Raw genomic sequence first — 16,268 nt, forward strand, 5'->3', positions numbered from 1 at the left:
CAAATTTCACAACATATGCTGCTGATATTAAACCTGATTCTGATTCTGACACCCATAGCATCCAGATTATTGCCCTATACCATGGGGCTTGGGATGCTTGTCCAAAGGTGCTAGACTACACATTTCAAAGCTTAGCATTCACACTGTGAACACAAATATCTAGAGCAAATGGCGGCGCGACGGCAGCGCACAGCGGCCACTCCAAGATGAATATCTGTAATCTGTCAAGTAGGATGCCATGTACAAATCTGATTTGAGGGAGACGGACGTGAGAAGCACGGAGGAACATCTGGTGAAACTTCTGACATTCCTGTTTCGCTGCCGCTGCTACTGTGCAATCGAAAAATCTCCGGGGAGGAAGGCCCCGAATCCTCGGCTTTGCCTGCTGCTTAGCAGCCGGGGCCGGGGTCAAAGCGCTCGGCAGAGATGGTGCTTGGTGCTGGGTGTCGGAGGGCTGGTCGGAGGCTCGAAGTTTTCGAACGGACTCGGAGTTGGCTGTGGTCGGGTGCTGCATCGGCAAGTTTGCGGTGCTGGAGGCTCATGGCAGGAAGAGTTTTTCTTCCTTCTACCGTCTGCGTGAGATGATGGGCTATCGAGGACTTTGAGACTTTTTTTTACCGTGCCTATGGTCTGCTCTTTATCAAATTACAGTATTGCTTTGCACTGTTGGAACTATATGTTATAATTATGTGGTTTTTGTAAGTTAGTCTTGGTCTGTCTTGTGTTTCTGTGATATCATACTGGAGGAACATTGCATCATTTCTTAATACATGCATTACTAAATGACAATAAACAAGGACTGAGTGTCCTCATAATCTAATCTAATTTCATTGTAACCATCATAGAATGATTCCATACTGAACTTGGGAAATACTCTCACCCATGCTTATAACAGGAAAGAGTACAGACTCAATGTGCACCTTGAAACAGTCCAGAGGGAAGTAGAGGAATTGATCTAAATTGCATGGCAATTAAGTAAATTGTATTTCTATGATTAATATACATTTTAAAATCAAATAACAGCATGAAATACACTAACTTTTTCACATTGCCCTCAAATATTTGATAAAGCACCATTATATTCCATTTTAATTAGCATTTATTGTAAGAATTATCTGATCACTGGTAATTAAGACAAAGATGATCACTGTGAATAGTGAAACATGCTGGCATGAAGCAATAGGTTGATTTTCTGTTGCTTTCATATTTTACACTTTCCTTTTTAGAGATTCTGTTTCTGAATCTATGTCATAATCAAAAAGTTAATTTGTTCTAATAACCACCCTTTCATTTCACTTTTTCCTAAACGCTCTGTAATTAGTTCATACTTACTGACAATGTGGAAAAACTAACCATCAGATAAAGAACTATTTAACTGGACTGGAAGAATTAGATCAGAGAATACAATGATACAGAGTAGCAGTTTCTTGTGGCACTGTCAAATTGCAAGAACAATTTACCATACTTAATAGGGCAGAAATTCAATTCAATTCAAGTTTAATTGCCACTCAACCATACACAAATACTCATAGATACAGCCAATTGAGACGCATTACTCCGGGGTCAAGGTGTAAAACACAGTACTAACAGTCACACACAGCACAAAGCACACACAAGATAGCAAGCGCAAATGTTATCACAGTCACGCAATAAGAGTCCCAAAATTTGCGCAAATACCTCGGGGGGGGGGGGGGGGGGGAGGGGGTGCAGGCAGCACCAACTACAGCCTGGTCGTAACACCACACCGCCCCCAGTGGAACGTACCGACCTCACACACACAAAACAACAAGCACATATAAAACATCAGTAAAATAAGACACAGAGTCCAGAACTCCCCAGCCCACCAAAATCACAGAAATCAAAGTTTTGTTCGAAATAATCAAATTCCAAAATGAATTGCATTCATTTCCAGTATACTTTTGCCCATTTCCAGTATACTTTTGCTAGTTTAATCAAGGGGTACATGCTTTGCTTCAGCCAAACAAGCTCTTCAGCCTGCAACAATTGACAAAGTAGGCTTCACGGTTCCAACTGTAAGCGTATTGAATGCTCATTGATCACATCTAAGTGGGCTCAAGCAAGATGAGAATTAATTAGCAGGGGCCAGCGTACTGTACCAATAAAAACAAGTGACTAATTTAATCAATACTAATACATCGAATTATCATTTAGTCATGTGACTGTACAGGAAAGAAATTTAAATTACTTTCAAGTTAGTTAAAGTTAATTTGTTTATGTCAGTATGACAATACCATAATTTACTTATGTATTGAGATCTAGCACAGAATAGGCCCTTCCAGCCCTTCAAACCACGTTCCCAGCAACCTCTGATTTTAACTCGAGCCTAATCATGGGACAATTTACAATCACCAATTATCCTACCAAACAGTACGTCTTTGGACTATGGGAGAAAACCGGAGCATCTAGAGGAAACCCCTGCGATCATGGGGAGAACATACAAACTCCTTACAAACACCGGAGGGAATTGAACCAGGGTCGACTGTACTGTAAATTGTGCTAACCACTGCGCTACCGTGCTGCCCCAATAGCGGTTGACACTGTGTGACGCGCTTCCAAATAACTGCGTTCCAAGCCGAAAAAGTACATTCAATCTTTTATAACGAAACCAAAGACAAAAGATCTTGAATTTGCAATGTAGCGATCTTAGCATCCAAATTAATGGTCAGCAAAAAATATTAGTCGCCCGGCTCACTCCCTCTCAACCAAACTAAAACTAGCTAGAACACAGCATGAATACATAACTATATTTGCTTCTATCACGCCCCAACCCATATGACAGATTACCCATAATAAACACGCAACACAAAATACAACACAGACAGAAAATAGATACGTAAAATAGTGACTCCTACAGTAAAGTAAAAAAAAGACATGAAATATGGGGTGATGAGGGGAAATAATTAAATTAGGGGCTTGGGGGTACAATGGTAAAGGGCACATAAAGACTAAATCCTTTAATTGCCAGATATGCTTTCCAATCAGAGGATTCTGTGACATCGAGAAATGTACCCATCACATTTGTCATTCAGGTTTAAATCAAGAGAATACATCAGAGCTTACATTGTGTTCTATTGTTTCCCTTGCTGCTTGTATCACATCAATAGCACGTTTCTTCTGTTCTGGCTCCATTAACATCTTATGCGCTTTGTCGACAGCTACGGAATAGCAAAACAAAATGTCAGGATTTAAATTCAGAACGTACATAAATCAAGTTTACGACTTGCAATTTGAGTCTCAAGCCAAAAAAAATCCCTGGCTTTGCTTGAGAAAAAAGGCAATACCAACATGAAGAAGAGCTATGCAGAGGTGCTCCCAGATTTTTATATAAAACCATTATCAAATTAGCTGACCTCCAATTAGAACAATATTCTGTGTTGTGCTGCAGATAAAAGATTAGTATTTCGATATGGCAATCCATGACGTCCTCGTGTGCCAAAATGAGGTCACCCTCAGGATGGAGGAGCAACACCTCATATTCCATTTGATTAGCTTTCAACCTGATGGCATGAATATCAATTTCTCCTTCTGGTAAAAAAAAAATTTCCCTCCCCTCATCTTTTATTCCTCACTCAGTCCTCTTTCCTCTCCTCACCTACTTATTACTCTGCCTAGGTCCCCTCTTCCTTCCCTTTTTCCAACAGTCCACTCTCATCTCCTATCAGATTCCTTCTTCTCCAGCCTTTGACCTTTCCAACTTACCTGGCTTCACCTATCACCTTCCAGCCATCCTCCTTCCCCTCCCTCCACCTTTTTATTCTGATGTCTTCCCCCTTCCTTCTCAGTCCTGAAGAAGGGTCTTGGCCCGAAACGTCAATTGTTTACTTATTTCCACAGAAGCTGCCTGACCTGCTGAGTTCTTCCAGCATTTTGTGTGTTGCTTTGGAGTTCCAACATCTGCAGAATTTCTTGTGTTAGAGATTAGCTTTACTTGGCACATGTCCATCAAAACATACGGGAAATGCGCCATTTTGCGTCAAAGGCCATCACGGTCCGAGGATTGTGCTGAGGAGGACTCGCAGGATCACCACGCTTCTGGCGGTAACACAGCATGCCCACGCTCGCTAACCCTAACAGTACATCTTTGGAATATGGGAGGAAACCCAGGCGTCATAGGGAGAACATACGAACTCTTACAGAGAGCAGCAGTTGAACACCATTGGTGATTGATGCAAAGTGACTGCGCTGCCGTGCCTGACACCAAAACACTTCTATGAGTAATTGTTTTCCATCTGCAAACATGTACCCACTCACATTCTTCCAGGCAAAAAAAAAATCATCATCTCACAACCTTCAGGCACCCAGTTTATTTTTCCAACTTCGAGCCCAGAAGCAATAAAGGCCAATTGTGTCTCAACTAGAACAGAAGAGTAATCTTCTAAGCCTTGAGCAACTACGTCTCTCTCAAATCAACATCAATAAAAAAATCAATCAACCCAGGATATTTCTGGCCATTCAACTGCGGGCGTCATGTACAAGTCAAATAAGACTCTCACCTAACATCCACGCATGAATGCGTGCTTGCACGAAAGGTTGTTGGATGGTCTGAATGTAAAGCACTAGATCGCTGGAATTCACTGAAATATTTTTATCCAAATGAACAGCAAACTAATGGTGCAATGATTCCATTTAATATCAGAGAATGAATACAGTACACAACCTGAAAATCTTATCCCTCACAGACATCCACAAAGCAGAAGAAAACCCCAAAGAATGAATGACAGAAAAACATTTGGACCACAAAGCCCCTCCTAGACCCTCAAGTAGCAGCAAAGCATCAACTCTCCCCCCTCCACCTCACCCCACTTGTTCTAGCAGGGAGCGTCAGTGCCCACAACCCACCTAGCAATAGCAAGCCCATGATCTGCAGTCCAACAGAAGCTGTAGTCCATAACTTAGTACTTTGGCATGCCACAGGCATCCTCTCCCTCTCCCTCTCTCTCATTAAAGGACAGAAAGGTATCACATTGAGTGTGGCGCGTGGCTAAGTGGTCAAGGCGTTGGACTAGTGATCTGAAGGTCATGAGTTTGAGCCCCAGCCGAGGCAGTGTGTTGTGTCCTTGAGCAAGGCACTTAACCACACAATGCTCCAGTCCACCTATCTAAAAATGGGTACTGGCAAAATGCTGTGGGTTAACCTTGCGATAAAATGCTGTGGGTTAACCTTGCGATAAAATGCTGTGGGTTAACCTTGCGATAAGACTGGCGTCCTATCCGGGGGGGGGGGGGGGGGGGGGGGGGGGGAGTCTCGTACTCTCAGTCACTTCACGTCACAGAAACCGGAATAAGCACTGGCCTGATGAGCCTATAAGGCTCAGGACAGAATTTAACTTTCAACTCTTCCACGTCAAGGGGCAGACCAACAGATCACTGTTTCTACTTAATGGTCTGAAGTGACATTTAATCAAGTTTACCCCGGGGGTGGGGAGAGAGAGAGACAAAGTTCATTTTAATGTCACACATATGCAAGAAAAACCCACGATAAACTGTACTATTGCTGACAGTCTTTTTCCTGTCCATACTGAGTTTCCTTACCTTCAAAAGCCTTCTGTGCTCGTTCAGCATCATCCTGATTTTTGTCTGGGTGGACTAAGATCGAGAGCTGGAATAAGGAAGAACATTATTCAGGATATGTGATCATTAAAGGTATGGCAACTTTAAATTAAAAGTATTCACCAGCACAGCAACTTCCACATGGGGACAGAATACACATCTCAATTCGTGAACTGCATTACACTTAAAAATACTCAACAGTTTCTCCTTCCTGCCCTTCAGCTTTCAAATCTTTCTATTTTCAAATTCTTAATGCAAATTTTCTTTATCCAGAGTTTTCAGTGACAAAGCTTAAATGTTAAAATTGCCCCTTACTGTATCCTCAAGATGAACACAACATTGTTTTCCCTCCCACGCTTCAACCGTTATAAATCTGAGGATTTCAAACCACTTCCCACATTGAATTAAGCCTGCTAAACAAACCCTAGTTCAGGTCTGCTTAGAAACGTGGCAGAATTAGCAGGAAATAAGGATCCTGTATGTCATGAAGACAAGTCATCATCATCATTATGACATGGGCGATCCAGGTCTTTTACCATGATTGCTCTACAGAAGTGGTTTGCGTTGCCTTCTTCTGGACAGTGTCTTTACAAGATGGGTGATCCCAGCCATTATCAATACAAGAGATTGTCTGCCTGGAGTCAGTGGTCGCATAACTTGTGATATGCACCAACTGCTCACAGAAGCATCCACCACCTGCTCCAATGGCTTCACGTGACACTGAGGGCTAAGCAGGTTCTACACTTTGCCCAAGTGTGATCTGCAGGCTAGCCGAGGAAAGAAACACCTTACACTTCCTTTGGTAAACTCAACTCCACCTTGCCGATTAAGGGCAAAACGATACTCATATACTGTAAAGGCAGTGTTAAATATCACCATTTTAGATCCCCATTAGATCACTTCTAGAGTGTCCTAATGGAGATGACTCCAAAAAATACAAGCGGTCTGGGTGCCACAGCTTGGGAAAGGCAAAACGGCTACACAAAGTGGTGAAGAAAGAAGATGACAGTCTTGCCCCATCAGATCGGGCAACAAGTCCAAGAGTGGAGAGGTCAATTTATGGCTGTACAAAACCATGGTGAGACCACACCTGGAATATAGTGCAATTACAGTTGCCATACTATAAGAAGGACCTGATGTGAGCTCTGAGCAGAGTCCAGAGACACTGCAATGAATTTTCGCTCCATTACTTCTATACTTGCCATTATACTTGGGGCGGCACGGTAACGCAGTGGTTAGCACAACGGTTTACAATACAGGGGATCTGGGTTCAATTCCCAGCACTGCCTGCAAGGAGTTTGTACATTCTCCCTGTGATCGCATGGGTTTCCTCTGGGTGATCTGATTTCCTCCCACAATCCAAACACCTACCGGGTTGGTAGGTTAATCAATTGTCCAGTGATTAGGATTAAATTGGGGTACTGGCTTTGAAGGCCTATTCTGTGCTGTATATAAATAAATAAACAGGCTAGAATTATAGATGGCAGTACTGTACAACATACTCAAGCTGCCCAGTTCTTCCATGGTACCTTTTAAGTTGGAAAAGATGCAGTGAAGGTTCGTAAAGACACTAATGGGTTTGGAAAGTTCTAGTTAAATAGGTAGAGAGGCTGGATAGACAAGGACATGTTTTCCCTGGAGCAAGAGAGGTTGAGATCTTATAGAGGTGTATAAAAACATTAGCAGTAGGGAGGATGCTCTGTAGTTCCTACCCCCCCACCCCCCCCCCCACGGCAGAGGAGCTTAAAACAAGAGGGCATGGGTTTAAGATGAGAGGGGAAAGATTTAAAGGGGACCTGAGAGACATGTTTTTCCATACAGAGGGTGGTGGGGATATGGAAGGACCTGTCAGAGGTTTAGAGAACATGAAGCAAATGCAGGAGAATGGGACTAGCTTATGAAGGCACCTTGGACAACACAGACAAGCTGGGCCAAAGGGCCTGTTTCAGTTCTATGACTTGTCCACAGACACTTATGTTAATGGTAGGGTCGATGGCATGAAAAAGGTTGGGAACCTCTGCTCTAAAGATACATTGACCTTGTATCATAGATTTACTAGAATTACTTCCAAGAATTAAATTATAGAATTACACAAACTTTCATTAAGTGCTCCTGAAGTTACAAGATATCAAAGTGATTTGCCTCGAAAAGAACCACAACCTTGTCATGGGGTTTAGACTCTTACGTTCCTCATTGACCCAGAGAGCTATGTTGGCTGGAGTCAGGGCTTCATGTTTTGCTTCTTGGTAGGGTCACCCATGCCAAACAGGTCAAAGGGTAGAAGCCAGACCAAAAGTGGTCCACCAGTCCTCAAGGTTCAGGGGTTCAGCTCAGGGCCAACAAAGCTAACTGGTCAAAAAAATTTGTTATGGAAACAGCAACAAAGAATCCTTCTACATCTGTGTGTGACCAAGAACAGGTGGGGATGGAGGACCTTCGTAGCTGCCCTAAACGCCAGCAGCTTAACAGGCAGTAAGTAAGAAAGAAAGAGATTTGATGATTTTCTTTCAAGTAATAGAGGGAAACTTTTAAAAAGTAAATGGAATGATTTTTTTTTTTTAAAACACATACAGATGGTCACAGGAAAAGCATTTAGATCAGGACTTTGAGGGATGAAATCAGGAAACATTTCTATACAGAAAATAATAGAAATTTGTTACAAATTGACACATAACCAATTATTAATTTTAAATCTACTTAACAGCATTCAAAGTAATGAATTGTTAAGAGATTAGAATAATAATAAATATATGGATTTAGGTTGCAAGAAAACCATGATATAAGTCAATGGCAGAAATTGCTTAAGGGCCAAAATATTTTACCCCGATCCTAAATATGCAAGGACTGCAAAGTTATCTACATTGTGCACAGTACAATGCATGTTGACAGAGCATAAAGTGTTGCACTAATGTTAACTTACAATAAGGTGTCAGAAATTATACTAGGTAAATTATTAAACCCAGAATTGATCCTGCTTGGTAAAATACTGAACAGCAAGACCAGAACGTCCCGTATTAGAAGCATTGCTCGTACCAAATTAGCTACAATTTTAATATGGCACTATAGGAGATCATAAGTGTGTTGAGACTCTGAAGGTTTAAGAGAAAGAAAAATCAGGCAAAGTTCTTGCTACTGATCACTGTTCTGTGATCAACACATATACATTGTGGATGCTGGGTGATGGTAGCCTAACGATACTCACTGTCTAGGACCACAGCTGAAGAATGGCCACTTGGGTGAGAAACCGGACACATAGTTTAGAGAACCATACCCCAGCATGAGTCAGCACCTTGAGGAGGGGAGAAAATTTGGGAAAAAGAAGGTGTAGATTTTCATAGGCTGGTAAAGGAAATGCTATGTCTTGTGCATGATATGGCCCCAGTGAATCAAACCAAAACAGCATTGCCAACTGCTTCAACGTGATTAGTTCTTAAATTTAATAAAATCGTAGAAATTTTCAAAGTAGTACTGTTTCTTACAATAGGCATTAGTAATGTCAATTCCTGTTAAGTGAATAACTGGCCTTCCCACAAATGAAACAATAATGATGGTGTCTCACAGTTACATATTTTCTGTATGTTTTCAGTTTCCTAAGTTCTTAAAAACTAATTTTCTGCTGAAGGTGTTGACTCATGCTGGTTCCAGAGTCACCGGCAGTCCGTGTACCTTACCCATATAACTAGTCTTCATCTGCGAGCCTTTGACGTTGAGACGTGGTTCTACCCACAGAGGGATACCAACGTTCAGCCCAACTTTGATTTGCTTTGGTGGTCCCACACATGCACCTTCTGAAGGGAGAGCTGAAGCCCCGGTTGATGCCCATGCTGGGCAGGGAGCCTGCTTCACTAAGGGTCTCCTTTTACCAACTGGGCCACAGAAATTGGAGGTGGTGAACGGAGAAGCTTTAAACTGCTATTAGCTAGTTTGGAGTGCTGGCTGAAACAAATATTATGCAACACATTATACCTAACCTAGTCCCTAACCAAGGTAAAACACATAGGACTTCATCAGAAAAAGTATTCACTTAACAAGAATTTTCAAGCAAAACTAAATTGATTTGATAAAACATTATGGATATAAATGATAACATCTTTGGAATTTTCAATTTTTGTTCTCACGCTTAATTGGAGTTGACTGTGTCTAAGATCAGTTGCTATCTTAGATTTTAGAAAGGCAAACAGATGTTTCTACCTGTCTGAACCTCTTTTTCAGCTCTTCATCTGTTGCTTCAGGGTCTACCTGCAAAACCTGCAAGACAAATGATAGTGTTAATTACATTCTGCACTGTATTAGCATTTTAAATGTCTTTATGAAACTGGTGGAAATGAGCTGAGTTACTGGGTGTAATGGTAATCTTTGCAGTCCCAAACTATGAATATTTCAAAGTTCAAAGTAAACATATTATCAAAGTACATATATGTCACGATATATGTACTTTGAGATTCATTTTCTTGTGGCCATACTCAATAAATCCATAACAGAATAATAACCATAACAGAATCAATGGAAGACCACACCAACTTAGATGTTTTACCAGTGTGTAAAAGACAACAAAATGTAAATACAAAAAGAAATAAATAACCGATAAATGGAAAACATGAGATGAAGGAGTTCTTGAAAGTGAGTCCAGAGGTTGTGGGAGCATTTCAATGATGAGGTACTGAAGTTGAGTGAAGTTATTCCCTTTGGTTCAGAGCATGATGGTTGAGGCATAATAACTGTTCCTAAATCTGGTGGGATGAGTCCTGAGCTCCTGTACCTCTTCCTGCTGGCAGCAGTGAGAAGGGAACATGTCCTGGGTGGTGGGGATCCATGATGATGGATGCTGCCTTCCTGCAACAACACTCCGCATAGATGTGCTCAATGGTGGGGAAGGCTTTATCCATGATGGACTGAGCCATATCCACTACTCTTGGTAGGATTTTTTGTTCAAGGGTATTGGTGTTTCCATACCAGACCGTGATGCAGCCAATCAATATACTCTCTACTACACATCTTCAGAAGTTTGTCCAAGTTTTAGATGTCATGACGAATAAGGAAGTAGAGGTGCTACCGTCCTTTCTCCATAATTGCACTTGCATGCTGGGCCCAGGACATCTCCTCCAAAATAATAACACTGAACCTCTGCACTTCTGATCCTCTGATGAGGAATGACTCAGGGACCTCTGGTGTCATCCTCCTGAAGTCAATAATCAGCTCCTTGGTCTTGCTGACAGTGCCAGCAAACAACACGGCCAAGTGTGACATCCTCCAGACGGTTCATGAAAACTATTTCTTTCACATCTTTTTTAATTTCAAATGTGGTTGTTTGACCCTGTGACCTACATTTTGGTTGTTTGTTTTTGAGCCAATTGAGCAATCTGTGGCTTTGCCGTCTCTGAGAGTGTTCACTGAGAAATGTACAGCTTCAAGGTCATGAAGCCTGGAGATGGGGTGCAAGCCCTTGATCGACTCCATTTCTTGCCAATTAAAGCGTCAAGGAAGACTGAGAGATTGAAAGTGTAAAGCGAGTAGAAAAGATTCAAGATTCAAAAACTTTATTGTCATTCTAACCGTACATCAGCTCTGCAGGGCAGAATGAGACAGCGTTTCCCAGGAGCAGTGCAATCATAACATAACAAATGCAACACTAAATAATAAACATAACAATAAATAGTAAAACACAACAGCCACATGTCAGTTAAAAACAAGTTATAAGTGTCCAGTGCAAGTTAAAAGTGTCCAAAAGGGGACAAAACACACAACATTGTGCTGATGAAGATTGTAGAGGAGATGCTGCTACCAATCCAAAATGACTGGGGTCTGCAAGTGAGGAAATGGAGGATCCAATTACACAAGGAGGTATTGAGGCCAAGTGTCTTGAAACTTACTGATTAACTCTGAGGGGATGATGACACTGAATGCAGAGCTGTAATCGATCAAGAGCATCCTTTGCTATCTAGAAGTTCCAGCATTGAGTGAAGAGCTAATGAAATGGTGTCTGTTGCCATTCTTTCTTTGTGATTGCACTTAAATTGGAGCGAATCCAAGTTGCTTGTCAGGCAAGACTTGATACATTTGTTATGATACATGATAATATTGGAGAATATTTCATGTTTTACACAAAACAACAGTACACACATTCCCAAAAACATTCAATTTTAGGAAGTATTTAAGAATCCAAATTGAGTACACCAGTAAAATTAGAAATTGACTAATTTACTGCAGCAAATTCTTGGTAAAATAAAATTAGGTATTGACCTAAACAAAAACTGCAGACATGAATATCATATTTCAGCCGTGTGAATAAGCAGTACCAGGTTTTCTTTCTTGTATCTATTTTGTACAAGAAGAAAATAAGTTGCAAACTGAAGTGCTCTCCATTGCCTTGGCTCATAGAAGGGTTAAGTATGATAATGACATCAACTATTTTTTCCTCATTGAAAGGATGTGGCTTTGCAGGGTGACCCAGCATTTAATTGTCCATCCCACAAGAAGGTGGTGGTGAGCCGCTGAAGCCTTTGAGGTGTGGGTTTACCCACAATGATGTTGAGGAAGGAGTGCCCAGGATTTTGACCCAACGACGGTGAAGGACTGGTGATATATTTCCATGTCATGATAGTGTGTGACTAGGACGGGAATTTCAAGTTGGAGGTATTCTCATGGTTTTGCTCCCTTATACAGTACTTCTAGCTGCTAGAGTAAGGTGTTGGAAACCATAAGACATAGGAGCAGAATTAGGCCATTCAGCTCATCGAGTCTGCTCTGCCATTCCATCATGGCTGATCCCAGATCTCACTCAACCCCATACACCTGCCTTCTCACCATAACCTTTGATGCCCTGACCTATCAGGAAACTATCAATTTTCGCTTTAAATATACCTATGGTCTTGCTCTCCACAGCTGTCTGTGGCACAGCATTACACATATTCACTCCACTCTGGCTAAAAAAATTCCTCCTTACCTCTGCTTTAAAGGGTTGCCCCCTCAATGTTGTGGCTGTGCCCTCTAGTTCTGGATACCTTCACCAAAGGAAACATCCTCTTCACATTAATCTTATTGAGACCTTTCAACATTCAGCAGGTTTCAATGAGATCACCCACCCGTATTCTAAATTCCAGTGAGTACAGGCCCAAAGCTGCCAAATGTTAACCCCTTCATTCCCAGAATCATTCTCGTGAACCTCCTCTGGATTCTCTCCAATGAGAGCACATCTTTTTGGAGATATGGGGCTCAAAACTGTTGACAATACTCCAAGTATTGTCTTTTTTTAAATTCATACTTTTTATATAAGATTTGTACTTTTTAAAAAACTCATTTATTTTTCACACTCACTGGCAGAAAGCGGTATAGCAGCTAACCTAACAGTTGATCACCTTTCTCATTTTTCGTTGGCTATGTATCAGCACAGTGCATTACCCACGTGATGTAATTGTTTTAATTATGTAGCCAATTAAGTAATTTATCACAATCAAATGAATTTCTCTCATCTTATTTATAAAAGTGATAGCTTTTTCAGAAGCTCCATCTTTATTCCTTTGTCTATACACCACTCAGCATCGTTTCTCAGCTCTCTATTTAGTTTACTTAGTATTTGTATCTTTCTCTGTACTCTGAAAATAAACTGAAATCTTGGAATTAAGATTGTGCGTTATTCCTGAAGAACCCCAGGGATCAGAAAATAAACAGAGATCCGACAAGGTGTTCCTAACCATTTTTTATGACCTGGACCCCTACCATTAAGCAAGGGGTCTGTGGGCTCCAGGTTGGGAACCCCAGTGCTGGAGGTTGTTGAATTGGAAAGTGTTGTCTAAGGAGTCTCACTGATTGCTGTAGTGCAGCCGATAGTTAGAACATATTGAGTGTATTTGCTGAGGATTGATTAACAAAGGGTAGATGCTAGAGGATCCATTTCAAGATGGATGCAGTCTAATCAGTGCAATCAGTACTTCGATTTCAGCCAGAACTACAGCTAAGGTCAAAGGTTTAGATGAGTGAACAGGTGCAATAATTTACTAAGTTTGCTGTTGGTTAAAAAAAAAGTCAAAGTATATTTACTGTCAAAGTACATAAGCAGAATACAACCAAGATTCACCTTCCCATAGACAGCCACAGAGAACATAGAAGAGGACACATAGAAACAGGCCATTCAGCCCACAATGTTGTTTCAAACCAGCTAAAAATTAAAAAAATATCAAAAATACCCCCTCTAATCTCTCCTACTTACATAATGTCCATATCCCTCCGTTTTCCTCAGATTTATGTGCCAATCTAAACACCTCTTAAAAGCCTCAAATGTATTTGCCTCTACCACCATACCAGGTATCCACCACTCTCTAAGTAAAAAACTTACCCCTCACATCCCCCTTGATCATACCCCCCTTACCTTCGATGCATGCCCTCTGGTATTAAACAATACTCGCTGTCTACTCTATCTGTGCTTCTCATAATCTTACAAATCTCGATCAGATCTCTCCTCAGCCTCCACCACTCCAGAGAAAACAACCTGTTTATCTATTCTCCTGTGATAGCACATGCCCTCTATACCAGGCAGCATCCTCTCCAAAACCTCAATAGTGGGTGACCAGAACTGTGTGCAATACTCCAGATATGGCCTAACCAGGGAGTTTTATGAAGTTGCAACATAAGCTCTTGACTTCTGAACTTGATGCCTCGACTAATAAAAGCAAGCATTCCCTAAACCTTCTTAATCACCTTATGACCTATGTAGCCACTTTTAAGCAGCTATGAACTTGGATCCAAAGTTTTCTCTGCTCAGCAACACTGTTAAGGATCTTGCCCTTAACACAGTGCTGTCTCCTTGCATTTGCCCTACCGAGGTGCATTACCTCACATTTATCTGGGTTAAACTCCATCTGCCATTTCTCTGCCCATATCTGCAACTGATCTATATTGCACTCTATTCTTTGCCGGTCTCCCGCATGATAAACAACTCCACCAATCTTGGTATCATCTGCAAACTTACATTTTCATCCAGGTCAGGTATATACATTGCAACAGCAGAGGTCCCAGCACAGATCCCTGTGGAACTCCACTAATTACAGACCTCCAGCTTGAATAAGTCCCTTCAACCACTACCCTCTTAAATGCACAAGCCAGTTGTGACTCCAAACAGCCAAAGAACTGTTGACCCCATGCATCTTAATCTTCCAGATAAGCCTTCCATGAGGGACTTTGTCAAATACCTTACTAAAATCCATGCAGACTACACCCACTGTCCAACCCTCATCTATTTCTCTCGTCACTGTGTCAAAAAATTCAGTCAAGTTAGTAAGACTCAACCTGCACTGCACAAAGTCATGCTGACTCTCCCTAATTAGGCCATGGGTTTCCAAATGCTCATATATCCTACCCCTAAGAATTTTCTCTAGGAGCAGATCAGTGGGACTAGGCAGAAAAATTCTCCTGTGAATTCTCGTGTGGCACAGCCAAGGAGGGCCAAAAGGCCTGTTTCTGTGCTGTAATGTTCTAAGGTTTTAATTTCCCTACAACTGATGTGAAACTCACCGGTCTATAGTTTCCAGGATTTTCCCTTGTTCCCTTCTTAAATAGAGGTACAACATTAGCCGCTTGCCAGTCCTCCAGGACCTCACCTGTGGCTAAAGAGGACGCAAAGATACTGGTCAAGGCCCCAGCAATCTTGTCTCTTGCCTCCTTCAATAACCTGAGTTGAATCCCATCAGGCCCTGGGGAGATATGCACCTTAGTACTCTTTAAAAGGCCCAACACTTCCTCCTCTTTGACCTCTATAAACACCTTAATATATTTATACACACAGCAATGATCTCCTGGTCCTCCATATTGTTTTCCTTGGTAAATACTGAAGCAAAATACTCATTAAGTACCTCACTCACATTCTCCACAACCAAGCAAATGCTCCCCCCTTTTTCCTTGAGAGGTCCCACCCTCTCCCTAGTGATCCTCTTGCTCTTGATGAATGTATAGAATGCCTTGGATTCACCTTAATCCCACTCGCCAAGGACTTCTCATGGCCCCTTCTGGCTTTCCTAATTCCCTTCTTTAGTTCTTTTCTGTCTTCTTCATACTCATGTGCTCCGTTTGATTCTAACTTCCGAATCTTAACATACTTTTCCTTTTTGACTAAATTAATCGCCTCTCTGGATGTCCAAGGTTCTATTACCTTTCCATCCCCTTCTTTCCTACTAACAGGAGCATACCTTTCCTGTACTCTGTGCAATTGATCTGTAAACACCCTCCACATGTCTGATGTGGACTTGTCAGAGAAAAGATGTTCACAATTAATGATTCTGCATAATGCCCTTATAATTTGCCTTACTCCAATTTAAAACTCTCCCACAAGGACCATACCCATCCTTATCTATTGCTATCCTGAAAGTTCAGGAGTTGTGGTCACTGTTCCCCAACTGCACGCCCACTGAAAGGTCAGTCACCAAGCTAGGCTCATAACCCAGCACCAGGTCCAATGAGGTCCCTCCTCACATTGGACCGTCTACGGATTGATTTAAGAAACCTTCCTGGATATACTCAACAAATTCTCCCCCATCTAAACCCCTTGCACTAAGATGGCCCCAGTTTATATTAGGGAAGTTTAAATCCCCCATGACAACAACCCTATTGTTTTTACACATTTCCCTCATCTGAAACAAAGAAACACCATGGAACCTGTTCAAGGAAAACATTAAACACCCAACAAATCATGTAAAAGGCAAAAAACG

The 16,268-nt window shown here is 41.6% G+C and overlaps 1 protein-coding gene across 1 annotated transcript in view; it reads right to left on the bottom strand.

The window, feature by feature from the left end:
* Positions 1 to 16,268, bottom strand: part of dnajc8 (DnaJ (Hsp40) homolog, subfamily C, member 8) — a 65,296-nt gene that overhangs the window by 32,755 nt on the left and 16,273 nt on the right. Inside the window, exons 3-5 of the mRNA XM_073028385.1 lie at positions 9,763 to 9,819; positions 5,554 to 5,620; positions 3,082 to 3,176 (exon numbers count right to left, since the gene is read on the bottom strand). Coding sequence (XP_072884486.1) covers positions 3,082 to 3,176; positions 5,554 to 5,620; positions 9,763 to 9,819 — 219 coding nt within the window. The remainder of the gene's footprint in view (positions 1 to 3,081; positions 3,177 to 5,553; positions 5,621 to 9,762; positions 9,820 to 16,268) is intronic.

The sequence above is a fragment of the Hemitrygon akajei genome, chromosome 24, assembly GCF_048418815.1.
Source record: "Hemitrygon akajei chromosome 24, sHemAka1.3, whole genome shotgun sequence".
In the NCBI taxonomy this organism is placed as follows: Eukaryota; Metazoa; Chordata; class Chondrichthyes; order Myliobatiformes; family Dasyatidae; genus Hemitrygon; species Hemitrygon akajei.